Source organism: Monodelphis domestica, chromosome 2 (genome assembly GCF_027887165.1).
Source record: "Monodelphis domestica isolate mMonDom1 chromosome 2, mMonDom1.pri, whole genome shotgun sequence".
Lineage (NCBI taxonomy): Eukaryota > Metazoa > Chordata > Mammalia > Didelphimorphia > Didelphidae > Monodelphis > Monodelphis domestica.
Genome location: NC_077228.1, coordinates 297,102,451 through 297,124,727, shown reverse-complemented (window position 1 = coordinate 297,124,727; position 22,277 = coordinate 297,102,451). Strand labels below are relative to the sequence as shown.

At 35.3% G+C, this 22,277-nt stretch overlaps 1 protein-coding gene across 1 annotated transcript; it reads left to right on the top strand.

Moving 5' to 3' along the window:
* Positions 1-2,420: 2,420 nt before the first annotated feature.
* On the top strand, positions 2,421-8,268 carry LOC130456940 (cytoskeleton-associated protein 2-like; the record flags this gene model as incomplete). The annotated part of the gene is made up of 3 exons (XM_056814717.1): positions 2,421-2,702; positions 2,736-3,054; positions 8,219-8,268. Coding segments are annotated over 3 exons (651 nt in total), but the record flags the coding sequence as incomplete, so codon positions are not given.
* Positions 8,269-22,277: the final 14,009 nt, after the last annotated feature.

The window sequence follows — 22,277 nt, the reverse complement described above, 5'->3', positions numbered from 1 at the left end:
AATGTTGTAGCAGTGGCCAAAGGTGACTGGCTGTAATCTTCCTTGTAATTGAAGCATTGTAAATAATTTATATCTTTGTATCATTATTTGATTAGCTTGTTAGTAAATTGTAAAGTCAGAAGTTTTGTTAGCTATTTAAGCCAGAGATTAGGGGTTTTGAAAAAGTAATGCATAGTGTTTGTGAAAATAGGTTTCTCTAGTTTATTGATTTTATAACAATAAACTAGCATGGGGGTTTTAAACTAGTTCATTAATTAATATGAAAATCTACAGAGGCTTGTTTTTTTCTAGACTCCTCTGCCACATTTTTGTAATGATGGCACTAATGGATTTTTTTAACTATCTCAGCAAAGGTTAAAACATTGCTATACTTGAAAAGCTTGTGACAAGTATTCATTAGCTTCTAATGTCATATAGCAGATTCATGTAAAATATGACAGTGGGTTAGTTTGCTATTGTCATTATATGGGCTGTTATAACTTTGGGGATTTTTATGCTTTTTGGATGTGTATTACCTGTTGTATTACTGTTCTTTATAAAAACAGTAACTTTGTAAACAGTGGATCATGGCCAAGTTTGAAAAGGGAATAGATCTCATTTTGGGGTGAGAAACCCTTGTACTCTACCTTTCTTTAGCTGACACAGTGTGTCAATGATTGTAAGCTATATATTTTTTATTTAAAAAACTTTTTTTATTATTGTTTTTCCTTGCATGTGCAATATACTATTTCACTTTTATTTTTTCTCTCCTTTTGTATTAGAAACACATGCAAATAGTATTAAGAAGATTTTCTTTGACATTTTTGATTTTGCAGTAATATAAGTTTAAAATAAATTTGCTCTTCTGCATACCCAAAAAATCTTTAGACTATAAAAATGATTCCATTGATTGTTTAAAAAAAATTATGGTGAGGGAGCTGAGGAGGTGCTGGGTTAGCTAAGGAGGAGACCCAATTCCCTCACCCCCAAAACCACCCCACCTTTGCCATGAGTGCCATTATCCTGCACCTGCCTGCCAGTCAGAGGTCCAAGCCTCAGTTCAAAGAACAAAGAAGACAAAACCTTGAGGAATATCTTGCAAAGAGAAAAGCCATTTCTGGTTTAAAACTACAGGAAAAACAGATAACCAGCAATAGTAACTGTAAGAGAAAAGCATCTGGAGACCCAATCCAGAAGGTACCAAAAGCTCTGAAGCTTACTAGCACCAAAATGGATGATAAAGAAAATGCTAATCGGCCTATATGGAGAAAAATTGTTCCAACAGTAGAAAGAAATGGCGCTCCTTTAAAATCTACCAATTTATTGACAAATTCAACCATAGATATTGATGCATGTTATGGTGAGAACTGTGATCAAATTATACGAGTGCCATCAAATGAAGATGACCCTAAAATTCACAATATCTCACTTAGCCAAACCTTTCGCCTTCAAAGAAATACTAAGGAAAAACAACTCATTGCAGAGAAGTTGAAGCAAGATACTACTTTCCTAAAGAAACCAGTCCTTGGTTCTTATCGTGGTAGAGTTGTGCAATCTAAAGTTAATTCATTTTGAAAACCATCAGCAGTTATAGATGAAAGTTCTATGATAAGTAAGAAAACTTCAACTACTGTCCTTAAAACAAGGCCTCAGTCTGTAAGTAGCACCAACTTACCGGTGAAAAGTACTCAAATAACATCTGTTAGTGTTTCCACTAAATCCAATAGTAGTGCTACTTCCCAGAACAAAACAACTTTTCAGCATTCTGGGAAAAAGCAAGTTGACTTTATCCAGAACAAGGAGAAAGAAGCCATTGTTAGAAACTCTACCAGTTACTATCCGAAGAGAGCCTAATAAAAAGATAGTACCTGTATCAAAGCTAGTACTACCAAATGTCAAGACAAACCTGAATTCTGGTAAAAAAGAAAATGAAGTACAATCAAAATGTAGGACATCTGGAGCTGGAACCACTCATGTTTCTGAAGCAAAACCTGCTTCATCTTTCAGTACCAAATTTAGGGAGGATTCCAAAATTGTTGATAAGAGAAGATACACTTTAACAAAAGCACCTATCAGTAAAGGAAGAACTGCCTTAACCAAAGAATAAGCAGAAGAGCAGAGCTCGTCTGGTTGAGTGGCAAAATGACAAAAGAAGAGTAATTAAAAGATTATCTACAACTGGTCTGTCTGTTCCACCTGCTCCATCCAACATCGAATTGCCAAAAGAAAAACCAGTTGAATCTTTCTGGACCACCATTGCAGAAGAAGATGAGCAAAGATTATTCACTGATAAAGTTAACAAAATATTTTCTGAATATTTGAACTTAATTAATAAGGGATGTCCACAGGAAGAAGTACTTTTAACACTGAAAGAGCTCATTGTAAAAACTCCAGATGCCAAGAAACTTGTTAAGTATTGGGTATGACTTGCATGCCTTGAATCAATTAAAAGCCCTGTTGAAAATATCATAGCAATATATGAAGAAGCCATTCTTACTGGGGCTCAGCCTATGGAAGAAAAGCGACATGCACTTGCAGATATCCTAACGATGAAGAGTCAAGTGAAGGGTAATGATGGGGAGAATGTTGATGAGGTTTGTTCGGCTAATGAAGAGATAAAAAAATTATGTGATGAAGTTTTAAATCAGGATAAAGTTGATGTAGCTGGGACATCAGCAGAAGAAAATTCAGAATCAAAAGATAAAGATCATAATACAAAGAATGTAAAACTACAGATGGTTGAAAGAAAGTAAGAGGATAAAGTGGAAGATTCAACAAGTGTTTTAGAGACTCCTGATAAGGAAACCAGAGGGTCTTATGCTATTAAATATAATGTGTCAACTACTCCATACTTGCAAAGTGTAAAAATGAAGATGAATTTTGATGAAAATAGTGCTTCGTTTAAAGACTTGAAGTTTATGACACCAGTGAGGCGTTCTCGATGTCTTCAGGAGAAGTTTTGTAAATTACCAGGTATGTTAAAAGACCATTATCCCTGTGTTTCTTCACTGGAACAGTTAGCAGAACTGGGAAGTGAAACCAGTGCCTATATATGCCGTCAAAATACTGCATTATGTACAACTTCCCTTAAAGAAGAAATAAAACAAACAGAAATGAAACTTTAATAAGGGAAGAAATATATTTTCAAATTCTTATAAATTAAGTATATGTGTTTCAAGTTTCATATTCCCCACAGATATATAGATTATTACCTAAGTTCTCACTACAGTGAAAATATAATTGATAAGTTACTTATATAACAGGATTTTACTTACATGGATAAGGAGATTCAGCCTTACTATAAAAATGGAACAAGTTACAGACTTTTTTATATTAGTAGAGACTGTTTGAAAAAGAAGGCATACATTTTGTATTTCTATATTATACTATTTTTTAAGCAAGAGAAATCTCATTTTATTATTCAAGAGTATAGCATAGCTGACTGTTGTATACCTACTTTTTTTACAATTATTTAAATGGATGTACACAAATTTAATCAAAAGAACAATGTTAAAAAAGAAAATTTTTTTAGAAAATGTGTTTGTGCCATAGGAAATATACTAACATGATATACTTTTCTTTTTCCTTTGGAGGAAATGTGTAATTCACTTCAGTAAGAACAACATATTCACTTTAATTGGGAATATCTAAACTATGTGGTTTTGCTAAGCTTTTTTAAGATAATAAAGTTTACATTAAAATTCTTATCATGAATAACTTTTAATAAAAAAAATTATGGGATTTTGCTTAATGATTCTGTCTTATTCCAGGAGAAAGGAACAAAAAGAACAATTATATAGTGCCAAGAAGCACAAAGTAAAGGAGACAAACTAATCCCAATGGGGTTGATGAAAATCTGTGCCAAGGAGCACAAGGTCAAAAAGGACCAAACCAATTCAGGTAGGATTGATGAACTTCTAAGCCAATACTAAAGGGCTTGAGCCTAGGTTCCAGGTTGCAGTGCTTGACACATGTTAAGTCATAGTACACCTTGTACTACACTCTTTGTGAAATACTCACAGACAAGTATGGAAGTTTGGCTATTATCCTGGCTCCTCCTATGCCTGAGAGTGAAGATAAAATCAGACCAAGGAATGACACTTCCCTATCACACAAAATCTAGTCCTTTTTTCTCTCTTCTGGTATGGCAGGAACCTTGTAACCTTGGTTGCAAATGAGTAAGTGAAATATTACTACATTTTGTCCTACAGACTTGTGGGACAGAAATCACTTTAATTGGGCCTTGATTTAAGGACCTGTTATAGGCTTATTTTTCTTTTACTTAGAATTTTTACACATAAGACTTTAATAGTCTATATTTCATCCAGAAGTTATCTTTTCTCTTTTATTGGAATTTTTTTGATGTTTTTGATTTCTCTTGCCAATTGATTCATACACCTCATAATTCAGTCATGTATCCCTAAGTTATCCCTGTGCTTATCAACACCCTCTTCAGGGGGGGAATGAATAATTATTCTAAAATGCAAAGTTTAATTCTTTTGAGAGAAATTTTAGGTTAGGAAACATGCTACCTCACTGAAACAGAAAGTGAACTGTTTGGAGAAGACACCATGAAAATGCCTCCACAGACCACACACTGCACCAGAAGATCAAGAGTGAACTTTGGGATGTGCTGATTTTAACTGTGTGGGGTTGAATGCATTTGTTTTGTATGTATACTCTTATGCTGAAGGGGACTATTCCCTAACTGGCTTTTTGTCAGTGCTCCTAGTAATCATGGTTTTATTCTTTACCCTTTTATCCACAAGTTACTATAATTTAAAAGTTGATTATGTTAAATGATCAAATTGGGGTGACTACCCCCCAAATTGATCATCAGGGAGAATGTATAACTGAATAATCTGTTACCCTAAAAAAGAACTACATTTCCCAGGAGCCCGTTGACTTCCTGTCATTATGCACTTCCTGTAGACAGGGGATATTAGGCAGGAATGTGGAGGGTCCTGCCCCATTTGGCATGATGACAGCAGGCTTGGTGGTGGTAAGGTGGGTGTTTGAACTGGCTGATGAGCCATGGCCACATGGTCTTTATTTTGTATCCTCTTTATTCCTTGATTTCTAATGATCATTAATAAATCTCCTAAAATATAATATTTTATATTTGACATTAATTTTAATTTTTACAGTGTTTAATAATATGACATCCAATTTGATCCTTGAAACATGTTGAGATTTTCCATTTGAGAAACAAGTGAATTATAGGAGTGGATGTCAGTTTGTTGGAAAACAATTGTTGGTTGTCTCTTGAACCGAGGATGACGATTGTCTTTGTGTGTTTTTGTGCACAAAGACACTTGTGCATGAAGATTTAAGTGGAAAAGTCGATGCACAGAGACAGTCCCACTCTCTCGGCATTAGAAGCCTGGGTCCATTGGCACGAAAAGTCATTACACCTGGAGACTTCCTCAGCTGCATTGGATGGCCGTGTTGTCTTTTGTGCTCCATCACACCCTAAGCACTCTACAGTGCCTTGCTGCATCGCCATCTCCGCCGTTGAATCTTCTTGTTGGTTTCTTCCGCCTGTTCCGCCAAAGCAGTCTTCACATGCTGGGTGAGCAAAGCCCTAGTTCACCAGGGGTCGCCGTCGACCCAATGGCTACTCTCACAAGGTTTAGCTGGCCTGTCGAAGCCGTTGCCCCGGGTGTGGCCGCTGCCGCATGCTAGCAGCTACTAGGAGCCACAAGTGAGAGCTGGGTGTCAGGTGAGGGTCAGTGGCTGGAGATCTGCCCTAGAAGGGCACGACAAGCCCTCCATACCAGAGATATTACCCCTCCCTGAGCACCCCATACACCCCTGGAAAACAATTAGAAGGAATTGAAATGCCAAATTCAAGTAGCAGGTTAGTCAGGTCAAAATAAAAATTTATAAAAGATGAGTAGAAAATAATACAATATGAATTTTTAATATGCAAAGGAGGCTATTTTTAAGTAGAGAAAAATGTGGAATTTTGTAACATTTGAAAGAAAATAATGAAATATAATTATGCAATTTTGATTCAGAAGAAATTAATAAGTTATACAACTTTTTCCCATTTGATTACTGCCCAAATTGTTAATTTCTTCTCCCTTTCTCACTTTTCAGAGTGACATAAAATTCTGATATAAGGCAAAGTTAGAATGTTCATAATATCATTTAGACCTGTAGGAAACAAAAGAATTAAGCAGTCTGGGTAAGAGGTAAATAAGCATTTAAAATTAGGATTTTTCTATAAGCAATTTATAAGGCAAATAATATATCCACTATCGGTACAGAGTTGACTTTATCTATAAGTCAGTTTTTAAGTAATTAATTGTTATATAGAGTGTGGTAAAACAGAGAGATTCCTGGTCTTAGAGTCAGAAGACTTCAACTAAAACCTGGTCTTCAGTCCCTATTATCCATATGGTCTTGTTTAAGTCTTTAAGGACCTGATACTCTATCCACTGTGCCACTTAGCTGCCAATCTAAAGCATTACCTGCAGTCATAACTAGGAATTTTTTCAACTGAGAATAGAATCATGAATTTCTCCTAAGGAGATCATCCTGAGCGAGAGGGTAAATTCTAGTGAAGGACAAGTTCATTGAAGTGCAACATCTGGTAGCTTCCTATTTGAATTATTCTTATAACCATCTGCCAGGTTTTGTTGTTTTTATACTTCTCAAAGGATTTATTATCCTTCTGTCATTATCCTTCAAATGTGAAGTCCTAGTTTGCTCTGTCTTACTTGTTGAAAAAGAAATGTACCTCCAAAAGGAGATATGTTGGTAGGGAAGGACCCAGATGGACTGGTGATGAAAAACCCAACTAAGTATCTTCCCAGGGCCAGTGAAGTGCAAACCCCTCAAGTCTCTATGAAAACTCAAGTTTATTTTGCTTATTAAGTTTAGGGAATTGATAGGTAAGACCAAAGGGTCCCTGTCTCTACAAAGCTCAATCTCCACCCACTTTCTCTGCTCCTCTCATGAGGAAGCCCTTCTGATCTTCTTAAGCTCTTATTTATCAGCTCCTTGATCTTTCTAACCCCCAAAAACCCATCTGACTAACTATCTATAGTAAGAATAATCAGCTAAACTTAATTTTCTCTAAATGGGCTAGTGAGAATGGACTCACAAATGGACTGAGTCCTTTCCCAAGCCTGGGGTTGGTTGCTTAGGTAAAAAACCTAAAATCCCAGATTTAAACCCTTTGGTTTATGTTAGCCAAATTGTTCACAGCACCGCAGGGAAACCTCCTAGGTATCTTCTAAGTCCAAACCCTCCAAGTTCTACCACGAGAAACTAGTCAGGTTACAGAAGCTGAATAAGCAGGTGTTATTCCTTCCAGTTTAGGGAAAGGACAGTTGTGTAATGGCAGTTAATCTCAATTAACTCCCCAAACCCTACTCTGCAATGCAGTCTGCTTCTAGAATATTTTCCCAGGGTTTTGACTAAATTTTCCTTTGTCTTTTTTAGAGACAACCCCTGCATTTTCCCTTATCCTCGATCCCTCTATCCTTACACTTAGTTGTTGCTCTGGTTATCTTCATAAATTGGATTGCAATGCTAGTCCAGAATCTTAGAAATATATGCATTTTGAGAGTCTGCTAGATAGCACACTGGATAGAATTCCAGGCCTGGAGTCAGAAGGACCTGGATTCAATATGACCTCAGGCATTTCCTAGCTGTGTGACTCTAGGCAATTCACTTTGACCTCAATTTGATAGTTCTTACCACACTTCCAACTTATGATTGATACTAAATATGGATTCTATGATAAATGGTAAAATAATATATGCTTTTGGTAGCAAAGGAAGCTTAGTGAATGTACAAAGAAAATATTCCCAGTACCACTAACTAGCCCAGAATTCATGGACTATTCATGGTACATAAAGATGAGAACATGAACTATAGGATGTCCAAGTCCAAAAAGTCAGAGGAATAACTCTTAGAGTTGTGAAAGGTGGTGAGGCTGGACAGTTCCCTATAACGAATACCCTGGGGGAACTCAGTAATGGGAGGAAGGCATTTACTTTGTAAGGTTTAATGTAAGTGAGGTGGCTGGGGAACTGATAAGTTAAGTGACTTGTGAAATCACATAGCCAGGATATACATGTCAGGCAGGAAATGAACACAGTTATTCTTTACTCTTAGCTCTACCCACTGTAGCATGTCATCTCTGACTATGTCTTACTTCTAATGCCTCAAACATCTGTTTGCTGTTATCAGAAATTGTTCCATAAGTTTCATTGTTTTATTATAGTTTTTGATCCTTTATCAAATGCACACATCCCTGAAGAAGTAAACCATTAACAATCACATGTACCTTAGTAGGAATGAATACAAATATCTCCTTTAGAGCAAGTTTTGGTAGAGAGCCTAAGGACCTTGCAGTCTGAAGTGAGGGTCAGTACTTGGATGAGAGAATGGAACACTGAAGCAGGAGGAGAAGGGAGAATGAAGAACTAAGAGACTACAACCAAGAAAGGCAAACAGATTGAATCTGTCATAATTTTGCCTAAGGCAGCACTGCCTCCCAGATTGGGGAAGGGAGCTTTGAATTGATGGAGATATTTGGAGAAAGAAAGCATAGGTTTATCCATTTGGGATTGAGTTCTTTTGGGAATCATGGTTGGGTGGATAAAGTAGAGCAAATCTCATAGTGATCTGATTAGATGACTTCAAGAGTGTCAAATACCTTTGCTATACCTCAGTTATCTTAACTAAATTTTCAAATATGTCACTCAGACCTCTCTGCAGTTCTTCTACGTTGAGATTCTCTCTCTGTCTTTGTCTCTCTGTCTTTTTCTGTCTCTGTCTGTCTGTCTCTCTCCTCCTCCCCCTCTTTCCTCCTTTTATCATGTAGCATATAAATCCTCACCTACAAAAATACCCACCTACATATTACACAAACCATTCCTCAGCCTATCACCTACCATTTTAGAGATCAATTTGTATTATGCTCAGAAAGTAACTAAATTGTCTATAACTCTTGAGGAGATTCAACTGCTAGATATATATACCTCAAGGAAGTCAACAATGATTAAAAACAATATGTCTTATTGAGAGCAAAAGATCAATTACTAAACTTTTGTGGTAGAAAAGAACTAGCAACAAAATTGATGAATATTGATTGAAGAATGTCTAAACAAATTGTGAGATATGAATATGATGAGTTTATTACTGTATTGTGACAAATGATGAATAGGATGAATATAGAGATGCATAGGGAGATACATCAAATGATACAAAGGGGAGCAAGCAGGACAAGGAAAACTATTTGAAAAATGTATACAGAAATGTAAGTAGAAAGATCACCACCAACAAAATTGAAATTGATTGCCACATTATTATAATAGCCAAGCCCGATTTTTACCTCAATGTATCAGAATTTATGTCCTTCTATTCCCTGCAAAAGTAGAAGGGCTTATAGGTATAGAGCACTGCATAAGAATTATAACACTACTTGGTTGAGGTGTTGGTCAGTTTTGTTTAACTTTTATTTGTCATTATTAATCTTTGTTATAGGGGAAAGCTCTCTGGGAAAGTTTGGAGAGGGATATATTGGGAAATGAAGATGATGCAAAATTACATACACACATATACATGTTGTTGTTCAGTTGTGTCCAACTCTGTGATTATGTTTAGAGTTTTCTTGGCAGAGATACTGGAGAAGTTTGCCATTTCTTTCTCCAACTCATTTTACAGATGAGGAAATTGAGGTAAACAGGGTTAAATGACTTGCTTGGGGTCACACAACTAGTAATTATCTGAAACTGTATTTGAACTTGGGAAGAAGAATCTTTCTGACTCCAGGCAAACCACTCTATCCACTTTATCACCAAATTGTCCTACACACACACACACACACACACACACACACACACACACACACACACACACACACTTTAAATTAATCATTCATACCAACACATCTAGAAATATATTCTTCAAAATCTAGTGAGGTAACATTATATATTATTCTCATTATACAAATGAATCTCAGAGAAGTAGAAGTATTTTTCCCGAGTCATAAAGTCAGTAAGTGAGAGTCTCACTCTTGGAGCTCCTTTCTCTCTTCCCCATTTCTTACTAGTTATAATACTATTACATTTCTCTGGAACTCTCCAACATGTGCCCCTAGCTATTCTTTCCTCCACTTTTCAGCTTGCTTTGGGGTGGTCTTCCTTCATTACATTGTTGCCACCTAAAATAATTTTGTCCATGTTCACACATCTGGTATGCATTAGAAATGGAACACTGACTGAAGTCAGTACACTATATCATCATATCACCTCTCATCCACTCTTAGATGTCAGTTACCATAATGTGTAGCTTTCTCCTAAATCTTCATCTCCAGATTCAAATTTTCAGTTACTTTCTGGAAAATGACAACTGAGAGTGCAATTTCAGTAGTATTGGGTAGGAAAAAATATGTATATGTATATGTATTTAATAAATATTATACACACATTGTGTATGTATCTATATCCATATCCATGAAGGAGAAATGACAATTATAGACAATTAGGCACTGTTGCCTTGAGAAATGAATATATTTGTAAAATGTGAGATATTAACATGCCCGGGAAATGTGGACATTCTTATGTTTATTTATTAGTCTAGATGGCAGTTAGGTGGTATGGTGCTGGAACAGGAATCAGAAAAACCGGAGTTAAATTTTGCTTCAGGAACTTATTAGCTATGTAATTCTGGATGAGTCATTTAACTTCTGTTTGCCTCAATGTCCTCATTTGCAAAATGAAGATATTAATAGCATTTTCCTCCTAGAGTTATAAAAAGACAATGAGCAAATATTGGTAAAAATACTCTTTAGACCTTATAATACTATATAAATGCTGGATATTATATTATTTTATATGTTTGGGGTGTATGGGGTGCTCAGGGAGTAGTAATATCTTTGGTATGGAGGGCTTGTCATGCCCTTCTAGGGCAGCTCTCCAGCCTCTGACCCTCACCTGACACCCAGCTCTCACTTGTGGCTCCTAGTAGCTGCTAGCATGTGGCAGCGGCAACATTCCAGGCAACGTTTTTGACAGGCTGGCTAAACCTTGTGAGGGTAGCCATCGGGTCGTCGTGGACCCCTGGTGAACTAGGGCTTTGCTCACCCAGCATGTGAAGACTGCTTTGGCTGAACAGGCGGAAGAAACCAATAAGAAGGTTCAACGGCCGAGATGGCGACGCAGCAAGGCACTGTAGAGTGCTTAGGGCTTGTTGGAACACAAAAGACAACACGGCCATCCAATGCAGCTGAGGAAGTCTCCAGATGTAACGACTTTTCGTGCCACTGGACCCAGGCTTCCAACGCCTAGAGAGTGGGAATGTCTCTGTGCATCGACTTTTCCACTTAAATCTTCATGCACAAGTGTCTTTGTGCAAAAAAACTCACAAAGACAATAGTCATCCTCGGTTACCGAGAGACTACTACTATTATTATGATTATAATTATTACTTTATCTGTTCCTAGAGAATACAGGGAGAAGATATGTGAGCTAGGATAACAAATAAATAAATAATAGTGGCTATTCCTACATTTTTTTCTACATTCCTACATAGATACATATATCATATATTTATTACTAAATGACCCTCTCAACTCCAAAATTGGGAAAAAGGATTAAAAATGAAAATTATTTGCACTACTTACTTAGTAAAGCATTATTTGTAACTTTGATAAAAACATACGAATTTTGTTAAAAATTTCAAACCTTCAAATGATTTGGTTGCAGGTATTTATAATATATTTAAAACAGCATTAAATAACACAATAGCGTATGATGAGGAAAAGTCTCAACTAATATGATTTCCAATTTAAAAAACCTCCTAAGCTTTCATAATAATTACCAAATTTGATTTAAATGGCAAAATAAGGTAAATAAATATATTCAAAAACAAAATTTCAAATAGCATTAATGATGGATCAAAGATATCTCCATCAAGTACATTTTCTTTATTTCCTTTTTTTAAAGTATATATATTTAAATGAAACTGAGTTTGTATATTAGATTCCAAACATTTACAAGAGACCCAAATTTCAAACACTTTAACAAATTACAGTTAAAAGATCATATAAAACTTAAATATACTTGCAAATTTTCCCAATTTTGCTTGAAAAACTTTCTATAGAAAGCTTTGGTATAGTGTATATAATACTGATCCAAGAGTGAGGAAGCCTGAGTTCAAACCCAGCTTCAGTCACTTACTAGTTATATGACCATGAAAAAATCACCTAACCACTATCTGCCTCAGTTTCCTCATTTGTAAAAGAGGGATAATAAGAAAACCTACCCCATAAGGTTGTTGTAAGGTTAAAATGAAATAATATTTGTAAAGAGCTTTCCAAACCTTAAAGCACTGTATGAATGTTATTATTAATATTTTAATTTTTTATTTCCCTTTTCCAGACAAAATTCAATATTAAAAAAACTCAACTATGTGCATTTCATCAATTAAATTGGACTTTAAAATCACACAGATAAAAATTAATAACAGTACTTGTCTTGTAAGAGGATACATTCTATTGGAGAGTAGGACCTATAAATTGAGATGTAAGCAAAATGAGAGCAGTAACAAAATAGGCACAGGGTTCAGGAACAACTCCCAGTATTTAATGATATCTGGGTTGAGCTCTTTAAAAAGCCAAAGATTCTATGTATCCAATCTTTACCTAACCTTCAAGTCATAGGTCAGATATTTCACACATTTACAAGTATTTTTTTTAATTCCTCTCGATAATATTTAAGAATTATGATCACAGAATCTTTTGATTAAATAATCTACTAGGTTGTGTACAAAAGAGTTAACATAAGAATGGTCTCCTGATTTTCTCATCATTTATAGAAATTCAAAGGTTACAAGTCTTTAGTTGTAATAACAGAATCATAAGTTTTTCAAACCTAAAAGGCTTTGAGACCATCTAACCTAACCTCTGGAGGCTCACAGAGTGGAGGTGACTAATTCTAAATCATTCAAGTTGTAATTGACAAAGTCAGCATTCAAATATAGTTCTGTTACATATCCAAAGTGCTTTCTATTATGCCACAGCAACCCCTTTACATATATAGAATTATAATTTCAAATAAATATGATATAGTTGATATAAAACAATAATTTCATAGGCAACAGTAAAATTTCATTTATCCACTCATTCATTCAGTCCTTCAATTTATTTGTTAACTGTTTAGTGATTGGCAAAGGACTAGGCTAGTTGCTAATGTAGTTATAAAATTAAAGACAATCTCTTTCCTAACATGATAGAAATGTTGAAAACTATGTAGTTTCCTGTTTCTGCTATGTGTTTGTAAAAAATGTTATTAAATATCTAGTTACTAAATCTGTATGATTTACATTTATAATATCTTGGGGAACATTCTCTGTAAAGAATAGCACACTTGACCTGTAGTCAAGAAAGATGAGGTATGTGAACCTCATTCTCCTAACTAGATAGCTGATCTTATCTTTTAGTGTTCTCATCTGAAAAATGGGAGAGTTAGAGTATTTGTGAGATGATCTCTAAGATACTTTTCAGCTTGAGCAATCATTCAGTAAACAAACAGTTATTAGGCACCTACTTTGTTCCAAACGTAGAATCATTTTGAATCTGTCTTATCTTCTTTTCATGTGTAAAATGAAGATAGTAACACATGTTCCACTTTGTCAGGATTAAATAGAACATTTCATAAACTGTAAAATTTATGATACTAGCTGTGTGATTATAGGCTAGTTATTAATTCTTTTAGCATTCTATTGTTGCTTATTTGTCCATAATTTTTTAAAAGGATCAGTGACATAACTGGGTGATGTCTTGATTACATGTGAATTGCATTTGTGAAGCTGAGTTATACAAATTCAATAGCTTCACTCCTCTTCCAAAGTCATTGAAGTCAAGTGGCAGGACAAAAGCCTGGATATCAGGAGATGGCTCCTGATGCAGAGGGTGACTTTTGTGTCTTTGATGTCTGACCAAGTTTCAAGGACTGCACAACACCTTCTTTAGTTGCCTTCATGGCCATTGGACTAAATTCTTCTCACCCACCCACTGAGCTGGAGGAACTCTTCACATGCTTGGCGTAGACATCTCCCCCAACTCACCAATTAATTTGAGGACTCTTCATTAATCTCAACATGGTTTACTTAATTTGCTGAGATGGTTTTACCACAGTAGTCACACGTGGGTAAGAACTGAGGTCAAAAGAGATTAAGTGACTTGTTCCAGCTTCTTTAAGCCAAGTGTGAGTTGGGTGACAACTAGGAGCCAAAGGTGGAATGAGCAGCCCTGAAAAGGACTAGATAAGGCCTTCTGCCAGAGGTGCCAGTCTTTCCTGAATATCTTCACATGCTTTGCAATGTACTAAAGCATCTATCAAAACCGTAAGTTAAAGATGAACTTTTGATCTGCTTTAATGGAGGCAGTTTCTAAACAGGGAGTTCATTTTGAAAATAAAACCATGTATCCCCAAATAACTCCTGATTTAAAAAAAAACCCTTGAAAAAGTGTATTGGATTGTTGCTAGATTACCGAAATTTCTGCCCCATAAGTTCTGATGAGTCTTCTTTCCTAGGTCCAGCCTAGTTGGGAATGATAGGGTGATCTGCAAGGGACTGGCTACATGGCAATAAATTCTTTGGCCAGGAAACCCATGAAACAAATAATGGATGGGCTGTGGTGTGTCATATTTAGGAACCTCAAAAGAAGTAAGATCACAGAACCATTTAAGAATATAGATGTTACTTTTCTGTTGGTGTATAATTTGGTATTATAGCTAGAGACCTGGGTTAAAATCCTGCCTTGGACAAGGTTACGTACCTGCCGGGTACGTAACCATTACAGAGTCACTGAACTTTTTTAAGCCTCAATGTTTTTATTTATGGAAGAGATAATAATTCCTATAGCACTTACCTTATGGCAGATGTCGCACAATTACCTGAAATAGGAATCAAACTTGTCACATTGCCTTCTAGGCTAGACCACACCTGCTATGCAAATTTAAAATTACTGATCTAGAACCAGGATAAAAAAATCTACCTCAGAGGAGTGTTATGAGACTTACGTGTTACAACTTTTCCAAAATTTAAAGGACTAGATAAATGTCTATAATTATTATTCTTATCTAAATTTGGGTCCTGAAGTTTTATTGTTCCTCAGTGGAAACAAAAGAACAAAGATAATGGGGTAAAATTAAGTTCTTTTCTCTCCTAAACAAAGTAGCTATTGATAAACGTATGTTAGCATTTAACTATTCATTTTGTTGGAGAAAACTGGTTAACCCCTTAAGTGTTTTGCCCTCAAGGCCTACATTAAAAGTTAATTATAACCGCATGGGACAAGCCTCCAGAGGACCAGGACAGCATTAAGCTGGTATCAGTGAAGCATACATTCTCTTCTTCTCTTGCTCTTTCTCTCTTACAAAAAGGATGATGCTGTCTCCTTGAATGAATTTTCAGAAGTTAAAAACCACACGACTTTCTGCCTGCCTGGGAAGGTGGAGAAATAAATAACAATTAAACAGGAAAAGCCCACTAGATGAAAGCATTGTGCTCAAAAAGAAAGCATCGAGCTAAAGAAGGCGTCCAATGAACTGAAGTCCTAAATGAAGAGTGATCAGGGTACATACAGGGCACAGACAGAGAAGGCTAGATAATACTACTATAGCTTGTTGTTAGTTACATAAGGAAATTCAAAAGCACCGTTTCAAAAATTTTGGAGATATTTCTTCTGATTTTAGTTGTCTAGGCAAACAAGAATAGCTTTCAGTGGCAGAATAACAACTTTAAATAACATGGGGTTCATAAATGTAAAGATAAAGTGGCTGCCTTCATTCTGATTTGTGAAACTCTCCGGAGAATTGTTTTTCCCCTAAATCTCCCACTGTCCACTCCCTCTGTCTAAAACTCTGCTCAATTTTTTTGAGTTAAATGATGTTATTTGAAATGAAAATCTCATTTGTGCTGCAATAGGATATCTTGGGGAGGAGGTAGAAGAATGGAAGCATTGGACATAGAGGCTGAAGACATAGATTCAAATTTTGCTTCTCACACTTGCTAGCTCATGTAATCCTGAGCAAGTCCCTAACTGTCTCTGAGTCCCAGTCTCTGAAATGAGAAAGATAAAATGAGAAAAACGAGCACCTAGCTCATTGTCAAAGTCAAGTGAGATATTTACAGTTTTAGAGGAACTTTATAAACTCCACTATTAATATTTTCTATATATATATATTATCTTTGGGAGGGATTATGCTAAATCAGCCTTTGCAATATGCCTAGATAAAAATGAAATAAAAAAATAAAATTCCAAGAGTGTTGGGTTTTTGTCTAGTTATATCACATCATAAGTATTTATTTATTTATTATTTACCCTTGCACAGTCATATTATTTAACTGAGCTACAGTTTCCTACTCTATAAAATTAGGACATAGAAATATATGATCTCTAAAATTCCTTCCAGCACTAATATTTTATAAATTCAAGAATCCTGATACTAGTCTGTGATTCTGGACAAGTCATTTAATCTCTTGGTTCCTCAAATAGTTCCCTGATAATAATAATTGGCATTTATATAGCACTTAATGGTTTAGAAAGTACTTCTAATTCATAAATTCATTTGATCTTTACAATAACCCTGTGAGACAGGCGCTATTAATATTTCCATTTAATTGATGAGCAAACTGACACAGAGAGGTTAAGTGATTTATTCAGGTTCACAAAACTAAGTACATGAGATGAAATTTGAACTCAGGTCTGACTAACACTCTTCACTGTGCCACCTAGTTAAAAACAGAAACATGAAGATACTAGAATATTTGAGAACTGTGAGATGAGACAGCAAAACAGATAAAAGTACCAGAAAGAGGGATGAGAGAAGAGTGAAGATATCTTTTCACATATTTCAGAATTGTTCTGAGGGCACATCATTTTATATAATCATCCTCTTTACCCTACTTAGTTAGTATAGAGAAAAAAGAGCTAACTCTGGATTCAGAACACCTGAGTTCAAATCCTGCCTCTAATTATCTGCATGGCACTGGGAAAGTAATTTGACATCCTTACCCTAAGTTGCCACTCGTCTGCAAAATTCAGCAGCTGAGCTATATTTATTCTGAGGTTTTATACAGATTTATACCCCATAGACAATTTTACAGTAGTAAAATTGGGTTAAATGAAGATTAAACCACCCTGGAATAGAAAAAAGGGGCATATAAAGAAGCATGGGGAAGGGAAATGAATAGTTCCAAACATCTTTTCTTGGGAGTGGTGGTGCCTGGTGGTGCACAAAGGAGAAAAAAGAGGTAATATTTCAATTGTAAGAGTATCAGTTCTAGAATTTTGAGCCCTATTTCAGGTTCTATCTCATTGTGTGAATGGACATTAGTATGTAAAAAGAATTCTGGTTTTAGGGTTAGGATATATCAGATTGAATACCAGTGCTGATACTTAAACTCCGTGAAATATAAGTCATGTAAACTTTTGAGCCTCAGTTTTCCTATTCACAAGATGGGAATAATTGAACTCTATATTACTGTGTCATTAAGAAAATTAATAATTATAAAACTGGAGGTGTTAAGGAAAAGTTAGCAATGATTATTATGTTTCTTCAGCAATGGAGACTTTAGCCTCTGATAATGCTTTTTTTTTTTTGCTCATATGTGTGATATGAGTATAAATAAATTCAGGAGAATTTTTTAAAACAAATATATTGAAGTATATCTTTAGTGGAAAGATGCTATCATTTCTCAAAACATTTTTTAAAATCTTTTTTTTTCAAGACTTTCTTTAAATCTCTTGGTATATCCTTGGGCTGAATCTGTAATTTCATTGGGATGTGGAGCTTCCACTGAGGAAATACATTCTGCCAAAGTAGCTCAGCCACATGTTCATTAACTTACAATATCAGAGAGTTAGTTGAAACACCAAAAGATTAAATAACTACCTCAAGGTCCTGAGTTAGCTTGTGTCTGTAAGAAAAAAATGAGCTGGAGAAGAAAATGGCAAACCACTCCAATATCTTTGCCAAGAAAACCTCAAATGAGTTCATGAAGAATTGGGCACAAGCGAAAACAACAGAACAATCCCTATTCTGCATGTTTACTCATGGTATATCAATGAACCAATCATATAGATAACAATTCATTATAATATATATATATACATATATACACACATACATACACACACATATATACACATCCATTTCTCTTAAAAACACAAAGTATTCTGAGAAAATGGTGGAATGGGAGAGATTATCTCAATCTCAAATTTCTCTACAAGTCTTTAAAAATAGGGTTTTGGATTGAATTTTAAACCTTCAAAAGTGGTTCAGAGTCAGGGAGAAATAATTATCCAACATGAGACAACTTGAGAAGAAGCTCAGGAGGCTCCAAATGTCTGTCTAATGACCAAAAAAAAAAAAAAATAAATAGCGGATTCTGAAGGCAGCGGTTTGGCTGAAGCCTCAGCTTCAACCAACTGACAGTGAGGGTTGGTGACTGAGAGAAGATTGCAGAGCCCACCTGAACTGACTAGATGCTGTATCAAATTGTAGCTACAGAAGAAGAGGAACAAATTCACAAATGAGTGTATCCTGGGAGAACAAAGTTGCCAATTGCTGCACTAGGACAGAGGGCTAAGAAAATGCTTATGGACTCTGAAGAAATAAAAAGGGATTAGGAGTATTGAAAGTGATAGCTTTGCTGAGGGCCATGTGATATGGAAATTAAAAGAACTGAGACATCAAAGACTCCCAGCAAGCTCAGGAAATAAAAACAACAAATACTAAACTCTGAGACATTTTTCTCTGCACATTGGAAAAAGAACATGACACTTGTCTAAACTTAGCAATTAAGAAATAGGCTACTAAAAATAAAGAACTAGAAAAAGGGTAAGCAAAGGAGGAACTCAACCACAGATAGCTTCTTTGGGAATAAAATAAGAGTTCAAATTCAGGAGACAGCAAAATTAAAACACCCACTCTTAAAACTTTAAAAGAAAATATAAAATGTGCATAAGCCCAAAAAGAGTTTTTGGAGGAGTTTAAAAACAAACAATACTTTAAAAAATGAGTGAGAAAAGTTAAAGAAAAATTAGGGGAAAACATTTGAAAAATATAGAAAGTTACAAAAGAAAGATCAAACTATTGGAAAAAGAAAACTTGAAAGAAAATAATTCATTTAAAATTAGAATTGAGCAAGCTGCTAACTTCATAAGACAACAAAGAATAATAAAACAAATTAAAAATGAAAATATGAAAAAAGAGAGGAAACATTTTATTACTAAAGCAATTGATCTGGAAAATAACTTGAGAAAAGATGATGTAAGAATTATTAGACTACCTGAAAGTTTTGATTAAAAAAAGGGTTTAAATACTATCTTTCAAGAAATTATTAATGGAAGTTTCCCTGAAATTTCAGAACTAAGAGATAAACTAGAACTTGAAAAAAATTCATCAATCACCACCTGTAAGAGATCCCAATAGGAAAATTCACAAGGATATTATAGTTAAATTTTGTAACTCCTTAGATAAGAAGAAAATACTGCAAGCAATTAAAAAGGAATCATTTAAATAGTGTTCATATACAATAATTATAAGACAAGATTGAGCAGTTTCTACATTAAAACAACAAAAGGCATGGAATACAGTTTGAAGAGCAATTGGGTTTAAAACAAAGAATAACATAGCAGCAAAGATGTGTATCATTATATAAGAAAAGAAATGTCATTTAAAGAAATAAAATACTTTCAAATATTCTTGAAGACCAGAACTAAATGGACAATTTGATATATAAGAATTGGAAGAAACATAAGAAGTTAACTTGAAAAGCCAATTGTAGAGAATTCAATAAGGTTAAAATGTTGACTTCTCATATGTAAAAATGTTATGTTTAAACATTAAGAATGTCACGAATTTGATGGCTTGAGGGAAAGCATTAATAGAAGCTTCAGGGTCAAATTAAATATAATAGAATGAATTAAAAATAAAACATTGAATTGGGTGAGATGATTTAAAATAATCACTTCATATAAAATAGGCATAAATGAAATAAGTTACAATAAAGGGAATGAATGGATGTAGGGATGGTAATGCTGGTAATTTATTCTCAGAGGATCTGGGTAAAACAGGGAATAATAAATGCATATAGAAGGGTAAATTTTTTTTGAACTCATAAAGAGATAAGAGGGTAAGTAATGAAAGTTAAAACTGGAAATCTTAGAAGAGTTTATATATTTCAGAAAAATGAAGTCAAAGGGATAAGACAAGGGAGAGAATTATAGAGGTCATTTATGTTAACATATAGGAAGGTGGGAGAAGGAAAAGGGGATTAATGGGGGAAGGAAATAAAAGTGGGACTAAAAAAGGGGTAGGTATTAGGAAGTTAGTGTGTAAAATGGAGATTTGAACCCTAGACTTCAATCCCCAGAAGTGCTTGGTATTTCCCAGAATTCCCTATAATCTCACCTGAGTCTCCACCTGGGCGAGATCACAAGGAGTATTTAACTGGCAGCAATACCTACTTTGCCCTCTTCCATTTGCAAGGATGTAGTGAGTAACCTAAGCACGGGATTTTTGAATGGGCTAATCAGTCCTAGGCACATGGCTTTCTTCTTTGTATTTTCTTTATTCCTTGATTTCTAATAATCCTTAATAAACCCCATGAAATATAATATTTCTATTACTAGAGACCAATTTAATTTTTACAGTTATGGCGACCACAAGATTTGGATGAGAACTTCTCAAAAAAAAATTTTTTTTTAAAAAGATACCCTAGATAATTTTAAGCCATGTTTCTCCAAGGCTTTTCAGCAAAGCCTCTTGACTCAGCCTGCTCCTGTTGCCTGCTTGCCTGTTATCTGCTCCTGCCTGCATTCATCCGCTCTAGACCTGCTTGACCCAGATCTCTCTCCTGATCCAGACCCACCCAGTCCCAACCCCAGATGATCTCCAGCAGAGCCAGATTGCCCCAGCCCAGCCCAGCCCCAGGACCCAGGCTGCTGGTAGCTGCCCCAGTTTCTTCAGGACTCACAAACACCAGCTGGTAAAAATGGGGGTGATCTTTCCTTAGGCTACAATTAGGCTCCAAGGGGCAGGGGATCACGGGGGGGGGGAGGGGTTCAATGAGGAGAAGGAAGACACTTTTCCAAACAGGAAGTTACAAGCATTGCTTATTTAAAAAGATATCTTTTGAGAGTACTAATTCTGTTACTTATCTCACCTGAGATTCCGGGGAGAAATTCAGCTCCCTGCAAATTTTGGCCCAATTGGAGATTCCTAAAACCCACCCTCACTATGAGGGAGCAGACTAGTGGCTCAGTGGATTGAGAGCCATGCCTAGAGACAGGAGGTCCTGGGTTCTAATCTGGACTCAGACACTTCCTAACTGTGGGACCCTGGGTAAGTCACTTGAACCCCATTGCCTACCCCTTACCAATCTTCTGCCTTCTTACAATAGACATCTAAATGGATAAAACCTAAGGAACTTTAAAGAGACTGGAGGTAATATTTTTAAGGCATTTCAGACTCCAATGTTTTATAAAACCCTCTGTATTTTATTGCATTTTGCTGATTATTTTAAGAATTAATTTTGTTGGTTTTAAGTTCATATGTTATTGCATTCAATACTATTCTGTTACACTGTTCTTTAGAAAAAGTACTGGTTTTTAACTACTGTTATATTCTGTTTTCCCCTATAACTACACTGAACAAATATTATTGAATAATCCCATATAAAAACAGCTTTTTTCCATTTTTGACTTTGTAAATTGTCACATAGAGGATGGATGGACTTTGTAAAAACTAGTTAAAATGGCATAACAACCTTTGGAAAATTTAATGAGCTAAATATGTCAAATTGATTTTAAGGGGTCTTTTAGACATGATTTTTACATTTTTTCAACAACTCTTATAAAGTCCATTCGAGTGGCTGAAGTGAAATATAATTATAATCCCTACCTCCCACATTTATAAAAATGTGAATGGATGGGACATCACAGTGTCACACTAAAGGAGCTGGGAAGTTAATCCCAGGGCATGATACTCCTGATTTCCCAAAGAGGAGCATATCTCTCATTTATAACTCTTCAGCTCACTTTACCCAACATCAACAGTACAGATGGTTTTTCCTAGACTCCTCTGCCACATTTTTTAATGATATCGAGATTTCATGATGATATTCTAGACCCAAATAAGTTTTACTTTGTTTAAAAATATGTTTGCCAAGGTTGAAATATTGCTACACCTGAAAAACTTGTGACAAGTATCTATTTTCTTTAAATGTCATACAGCAGCCACATGTAAAAAATGATAGTGTTT